This window comes from Nematolebias whitei, chromosome 2 (assembly GCF_014905685.2).
Source record: "Nematolebias whitei isolate Nwh7 chromosome 2, NemWhi1, whole genome shotgun sequence".
Classification (NCBI taxonomy): domain Eukaryota; kingdom Metazoa; phylum Chordata; class Actinopteri; order Cyprinodontiformes; family Rivulidae; genus Nematolebias; species Nematolebias whitei.
In genome coordinates this window covers 14,969,451-14,976,512 of record NC_056499.1, presented here as the reverse complement: position 1 = coordinate 14,976,512, position 7,062 = coordinate 14,969,451, and the positions used below count along the sequence as shown (strand labels likewise).

Sequence of the window (7,062 nt, the reverse complement as noted above, 5' to 3'; positions counted from 1 at the left end):
AATATGTTCATCTTACTTGTGAAAAGTTATCCTCCGAGACCGGACGTCAACAGTCCGTCCATTAGAACAGAAATAAGCTGCGAAGTGCTGAGACATCCTCTGCTGTAACCAAATAAGGACGACTGCTCCAATATGGCGGCCGAAATTCCTGCGCCGCAGCAGCCAATGCGGGATCTAGTGTTTATATCTATGGTGACACCTGCCACCGGAAGTGCCACTAATACTGCCACGGTGACACCTACCACCGGAAGTACCACTAAGACTGCAACTGCCGTGATTTGCGCTCGGCCCTTCTGGGAGAAGCTTCCAGATGCTCGTTTTTGAGAAAGTTCCGTTTAAAAACAGAGTCAGACCTGCTCCGTCTGTCAGAGTTTTTAATTGATCAGTAAATCCGAAAATGGACGACGACGTTGAGGTCCGGGATCTTGAAGATGACTCGTCTGCGGGTCACGGGCCCCTCAGGAACCAGGACCTGTCTCATCTGAGTCTGTCCGGTAAGAAGTGACGCGTCAAACTTCGGAACATGACGGAGACATCACGAGGAGCTGTCTGAAGGCAGAGAGCTAAACGTTCCTGATAATTAGAGTTTAAATCTGTCAGAAGGCTTCACTTCTGACCATAACCTGTTTGATGGTGTTTCCCTGCAGCTGCAGATGTTCTGCTTCAGTACGGCTGGTACCTGCTGGCTGCCACCTTCATTGTCTACCTGCTCATCCATCACCTGAGGAGGAGGACCAACAGGTCCACAAGCCAGGACCAGAACCCACACACTCAACAAGGTACTAGTTAGTTCTTAAACACCCTCGTCAGGTTCTGAAACGTCCAGAAGGACCTGGTTTGTGGGTCTCGTAGTGAATCTTTGTTTAGTTTTTGTCATGAACTCATATTCAGTTCTGTTTTGGACCCTGCAGAACTTTAGCACGCTGCTGGTATTCAGTAAAATATCTGGTCGTCGTTCTGCAGATGCTGTGTTTGTAGCCAGGAGACAGGAGTCCATGGAAGCAGCTCGGAGGAAGATGCAGGAGGAGCTGGATGCTAAAGCGGCCATCTTTAAAGAGAAACAGAACCAGGTCCGGCACCAACCAGAACCCTGATGGTTTCTGCTCAAACTCGGAGCTGAACGTTTGTTTGATTCTTTCAGCAAGAAGAGGAGAAACGACGGCAGAAGATCGAGAACTGGGAAAGCATGCAGCAGGGGAAGAGCTGCAGAGGAGCCGGGGTGGGTGACTGCTGGTTATCAGAACTAGACGCTTCACAGAACATCTGGTTCTGAACAGGGATGGAGAGACAGGAGAACAGAACCAGCTACATTCAGTTTGTTCTGTCGGTTCTGCTCTGAAGTCTTGATTAATGTGTCTCAGCTGCAGACCAGTGAAGAGGCCAGCTCATCATCATCAGAAGTACGGAAACCAAAGACAGACAAAAAGCCTCTACGCAGTAACGGTAAGTTCTGCACCGCATCAGAACCATTGGTGTTTGTTATTTCCACAGACAATCTGCTGCAGGTGGGACAGAAGGTGGACTCTGCTGAGAAGGACGAAGATGGTTTCTGTGTCACGTCTGAAACAAAGATCCAGCAGTCTGCGTTCTGGTCCACTCTGTGTTTGAGTAACGTGTCCTGGTTCTGTTTCAGACTACAACCCCCTGATGGGCCGAGGAGAGAGCTCCTGCTCCTGGAGACCTGGGAGGAGAGGACCATCAGCAGGTGGATGAGGTTAAATGTTGGAGGTTCTGGTCTCATGACCTTTGACCTCTCAGCCTGTAAAACTCATTGACTGTTTGGACCAAGCTGACAATGAACACAAGTGACCTTTGACCTCTGACCCCCACAGGTTATACTTGTTTAAAAATCAGTTAAATAAGTAAAAACTCACAAAGAAAAACTTTAAAGAAATCTCAGATCCAGAGCAGGAAGAAAACACTTGATTCTTTCATGACAGAAACAAACGAGTTCTGCCGGGTTTCCACCTGGTTCCAATCCAGAGTTCTGACCAGTTCTGAAGAGAGGAAAATGATTGAGTGGGACGGTTCATCACAGAACCAGGACACGGTTCCCTCCTGATCCAAAGATGTGGTGACGCAGAACCAAATTCAATCAGTGTCAGACTGACTTCATGGAGGGAAAACTCACCTTCGACCTTTAGGATAAAATCCTTCACCAACCAAACGAACACTTCCTGAAAAAATGCATGGCGCCAGCCCCCTCACTCGTGGCCCCGCCCCCTCATGCCCAGCCCCGCCCCTTCACACGTGGCTGTTTCCAACAAATGTTAACTCTTGAGTTCTGAAGGTTTTGGTCAAACCGTGAACTAATCATCCCCTGTGATACGTCAGAGCCCAGAGTGTGTTGAGGATGACGCTCAGCTACTACCACCAGACTTCAGCTCCACACCTGGAAAACTGACTGAGGTAGACATTTTTGTGCTTGTTAAAGGTCAGTTAGTTGTGGTGGCCATCTTGCATCAGGTCAACACCTAGCTGAACGTTCAGTGAGTACTTTCTGAGCATTTCATTCAAATCTGTCCAGTTGTTCATGAGATGTTTTGCTAACAGACCGACCAATGAGCATACACAGACAAACCAGGTGTATGGGTCTCTGAACGTTTATATTCATGTAAATTTGCAGCCCCACAGCTAACGGAGCGGTCGATCTGTGGGCTGGATTATGATCTTCCACAGATTATGATCTTCCCTGCAGGCTGCAGCTTTCATCTTGGTTTGAGGCTTGTTAAACTCGTTAAGCCTGCAAAGGATGATTTCATCAGAACGTTTCTCTGCATCACTCAGAGGTTCTGAAGGAAAAGTTAAAACCTTCCTGCAGCTTAAACAAACTCCGATCTTCTGTGGTCTCCAGCTGAGGCAAAGGGGGACAATGTTTCTGTCTGTGTGTGTTTTTGCGCCCGTTAGCAAAGTGTCATGAACCAGTGGAGAGATTTGGATGAACGTCTACAACAGATTAACGTCTGTAATCAACCCAAGATGGCCGCCACAGCCAATCAACATTTCAGTCAGTTTTTCAGACACTGAGCTAAAGTTTAGTGTGGTAATGGAAGAGAATGTTCCATAACAAAAACTGTGGGTGATCAACCAAACACTCTGAACTTCAGAACTCTGTCCTGAAGGGCGGCGGGTGATAGGCATTCCTTTAGTTTAGTACTGATAATCAAATGTTAAACAAAGTTGTTTAAAACATGAAATTATTTAACGAAGTGTGAGCCTATGTCCACTTACGGCGCTGCTTGATAATTTGAGTATTTTCTGTGTTTGAACTTCCTGTTTGGGGTCAAAGGTCAGGTTCTTGTGCAGTTGGAAGCTTGTCTTGAAGCTGCTCCTGGAAATGGTTTTTAACCAGCAGGTTTGGCCGATCAGGTCCTCAGTCAGTGTTTTGGTTTGATAACCTTCAGTAGTGATTAGTCATGACGTCCATCACGGTCTCAACGTGTGACGTCTCGCAGTTTCATGTTTAAAACTACAAGAACGTCCTCATTTGTTGTTTCTGTTTATGCCATAGTCGAGTTTTTTTTTTTTTTTTCTTCAGTGAAACACGTCGACCAGCACAGAATTATTGAGTTGGACTCGTGAAGTTAGCGTAACTCTTGACTGAGTATTGCTGAAGGCAGAATTGTTTCTGAAAGTTTGTGCAATAAGATGAAAGAGAACCGTTTAGTTTCAGACGGGTCCTGCTCCAACACGCCTGCTTTAAATGGAACTCGGACCTCGTTAGGTTCTGCAGAGGTCTGTTAACGACCCGGGTCCTGCTCCAACACGCCTGCTTTAAATGGAACTCGGACCTCGTTAGGTTCTGCATAGGTCTGTTAACGACCCATCAGATTGACGCAGACGAGTCAGAGCAGAAAACACCTGGAGGACAGCGGCCCCCGGGTCCCCGACAGGAAGTAACTTCATGCTGTTAAAGTTTCGATTCAACAAGTTTCAAATAAAACAGATTCAGTTACGTTCCAATAAAGAAAACATTTGGTTTAGAAGAAAAACAGTTTCATTATTTAGAAATGAGACGTTACATAAAATGTTACAATTCTTTATTTTTTTTTAAAGCAGACAAACCGGAAACTTCTTGTCTTGTTTTCTGAACCAGTTAAACATGTAAAAACTGTTTGATTTAAATAAAACTTTCATTTGGACTGATTTTGTGTGAGCTGCTCTTTATTCTGTCCACTCTTTAAACTTTTAAGCGTAACCAAAAACTGACGTTAAATCTTTACAGAGAAATGTTTAATATTTTTTGAGTTCAGAGAATTCTTTCATTTCTATTCTGAGACAGAATGACGTTAAAATAAAACTAACTGAAAACTAAAAATTAACAAAATATTTTCTTTAGGGTTAATTTTAAATATAAAAATTTTAAGGGTAATGTTTATTAATTCATTCAACCTTTATTTATATATAACCTTTATTTATTTATTTAGTTAGTTTTTACGTAAATTTCATATGAATGTTTATAGAAAAACTAAGTGGGGAAGAAAAATCTTCAGCTTATCATTTTACGCAAGTTTAAAAATAAAGATTTGTTGAATGTTTTTAATGATAGTTTTTTTGTTTTTTTCGTAGTTCTGATCAACGTGTGACGTCATCACGGAGCCGGCCACAGCGTAGCTACGGAAAGCGTGTTAGACCAAAAATCTTGTAAACCTTCCTATATCGGCGATAGACATTTATCACCAATTTAAGAGAGAAATCAGCCGTGAATCATTAAAAAAAATCTGAAATAAAACAAAAAGAGGAAGATTTGTCGATGAGTGGAGAGTCCGTCCGTGTTGGACAGCTAGATGATCGGTGGGAGGCAGCGGAAGATAACGGTTCAGGTGGCCGCTTCAAGGAGACAGACCGCTGCGATGCTACGTAGGCATCTGGAAGAAAAGGGCTTTTAGTGGAGGCAGTTTTCTGGAGTCACTGCTACTCCGTTTAGCCGTTTTTAGGTTTTCTATTTTAGCCTCTGGATTTTAACTAATTTACTTTTTACACCAAAATTGTTTAGCAAACTAAGGATTTAAACGGAGTTTTGTGGAATGGCAGGTCGAAGTAGGAGAGCGTGGTTCAGTGTTCTGTTGGGTCTGGTTGTCGGCTTCACCCTGGCTTCCAGGCTCATTTTACCCAAAGCCACCGAGCTAAAGCGAGCCGGACAGAAGCGGAAAGTCAACCCTGCAGCCTGTGGGCTGAACGGGGCTCTGAGAAAGGAGCACGGCGGGGCTCCATGGGCGCCACAAGGGAACGGTTCACCGACCGACAAGCCAGGCTCCGGGAGCAACAATTTCCTGTTCGTCGGTGTGATGACGGCCCAGAAGTACCTAAAGAACCGAGCCGTGGCAGCACACAAGTACGTCACTGTTTTATCTGAAACGATTACAGGGTTTTAATCCAAACTAAAGATGTTTTTATGAAAAAGTTCCCCGGAAGGACGGACTGTTCAACTCAGGTCTGTAGCTCACTAAGCTAACGGCTTAGCAGAAACACGTCCTCCAAAACCTTTTGTCATAAATATCCAGTTGTTTTTGTCTTGAACTTTTTTGAATTTACCTTTTTATAGTAAATACCAACAAACTTCGATTTAAAGTGTCACATATAATGTCAAGTTACAGGAAACTAGCCATTTTAAAATGATCACTTCTTAAATATACACTCCCTAACAAATCCATTCTTTCAAGTTTTTTATACTTTATAAAGTGATGCCATCTTCTATCTGAAGGAAATTACCTTTCTGTCCTATGTTGTGTGTTATCCCTTAAAATTTTACAAAATACAAATCAGTAACAGGAAAAAAGTACAATAAATACAAAGATAATTTCAATTGAAAATAGAACACAAGAACATACAAGTTTACTTATGACAAAAACTAATACACCATGGCCACAATGTCAGAATACTAATAGGGGTGGGCGATATGGCTCAAATATAATATCATGATATTTCAGAGCATTCTGACGATAACGATAAATTTCGTGATATAACAAAAAAAAAACAAAAAAAAAAAAAACAGAAATCATAGTTATTTATTTGACAAAATTAACTTAACATGTTGCTTTGCAGTATAATATAAAAACTAAAACAAACAAAAAAACAAGGGTTAATTTTACTGAAATTACTTTATTTAGTAAAGTATTCAGTCTCAAAGTATAAAAATAAAAGTGATCCTTTTGTTATTTAGATTGAAAATGTATGCACAAAACATAGATAAACAAAATCCACCACAAAAACTAAATTGCAGGTGAAGTTTTCCCAAAATAACTAAATAAAATGAAGCTTACGATCTGTTGGGCATAAATGTAACATAAAAGAAACGTATGTTGCTTTTAAACGAGCTATAACTTCGAGAACAAGGTGATCAGCTGACCCTGAAGCTTGTTGGTGTCTCAGCTTCCTCTGTTTCTGCAGGAATGATTCATTTCTCTGATGCTCTGTCTTTCATCACCTGACTCTGTTCTTGATCATTGGACTGTGAAACTAAGAGAAAGACCTGTGTGTGTTTGTACCGGCAGTTTAGAGCGGGGGAGACGAAGCCAAGAGCTGCGTCCACACCGGCAGCTCAGAATGGGGAGGGGGGCGGGGGAGAGACAGTTGAGCTGTCTGTACCTGCAGTTTAGAGCTGGATGGAGAGACGCAGCTGAGCCGTACGCTGTTTGTTTTTAGCTTTTTAGCTAGCTAGTATTGCGCACAACTAATTAGCGTTACGCCATTACCGTCAGGTGGAGGGGGGTGCACAGTTGGGTTTAGTCATTTGGCACGCTCAGTTCTGTTAACGGGGCAGGGTGCTTGACGTATTACGTCATGAAACTAGCATATCATGATATAATTTATTTGCCTGGGCAAGATTTTTTTTTACCGGTATTATCGTGAACGATATGATATGGCCCTGCCCTAAATACTAATATACCAAAGTCATTACATCAGAATGCTAATATACCACTGCCACAACATCAGAATGCTTATATATCACGGCCATAACATCAACATTCTAATATACCACAGCCACAACATCAGAAGGGTAATATACCATGGTCACAACATTAGAATGCTAATATACCATGGCCTCAATGTCAGAATGCT

The 7,062-nt window shown here is 42.5% G+C and overlaps 2 protein-coding genes across 3 annotated transcripts in view; both read left to right on the top strand.

Moving 5' to 3' along the window:
• Window positions 1-216: 216 nt before the first annotated feature.
• On the top strand, window positions 217-4,146 carry selenos (selenoprotein S). Of its 2 annotated transcripts, XR_005187819.1 has the most exons (7): window positions 217-494; window positions 648-779; window positions 964-1,070; window positions 1,142-1,219; window positions 1,362-1,443; window positions 1,634-3,724; window positions 3,800-4,146. XR_005187819.1 is itself a non-coding variant. In XM_037697238.1 (6 exons), the coding sequence occupies exons 1-6, from the start codon at window positions 398-400 to the stop codon at window positions 1,711-1,713; spliced, it is 576 nt and encodes a 191-aa protein (XP_037553166.1). In that variant the 5' UTR covers window positions 217-397; the 3' UTR covers window positions 1,714-4,146. The 2 variants fall into 2 exon arrangements, 1 of the variants encoding a protein (XP_037553166.1); XM_037697238.1 differs by having other exon boundaries at window positions 1,634-4,146.
• A 439-nt stretch (window positions 4,147-4,585) lies between these two features.
• The window catches only part of chsy1 (chondroitin sulfate synthase 1), a 9,548-nt gene continuing 7,071 nt past the window's right edge, over window positions 4,586-7,062 (top strand). The window contains exon 1 of the mRNA XM_037697234.1: window positions 4,586-5,335. Within this exon, the coding sequence (XP_037553162.1) occupies window positions 5,028-5,335 (308 nt within the window). The 5' untranslated portion in view covers window positions 4,586-5,027. The remainder of the gene's footprint in view (window positions 5,336-7,062) is intronic.

Coding starts and splice junctions, on each gene's coding strand:
- selenos (XM_037697238.1), top strand. CDS start 398: ATGGACGACGACGTTGAGGTCCGGGATCTTGAAGATGACTCGTCTGCG. Junction 780..963: donor GAACCCACACACTCAACAAG/GTACTAGTTAGT, acceptor GTCGTTCTGCAG/ATGCTGTGTTTGTAGCCAGG. Junction 1,444..1,633: donor AAAGCCTCTACGCAGTAACG/GTAAGTTCTGCA, acceptor GTTCTGTTTCAG/ACTACAACCCCCTGATGGGC.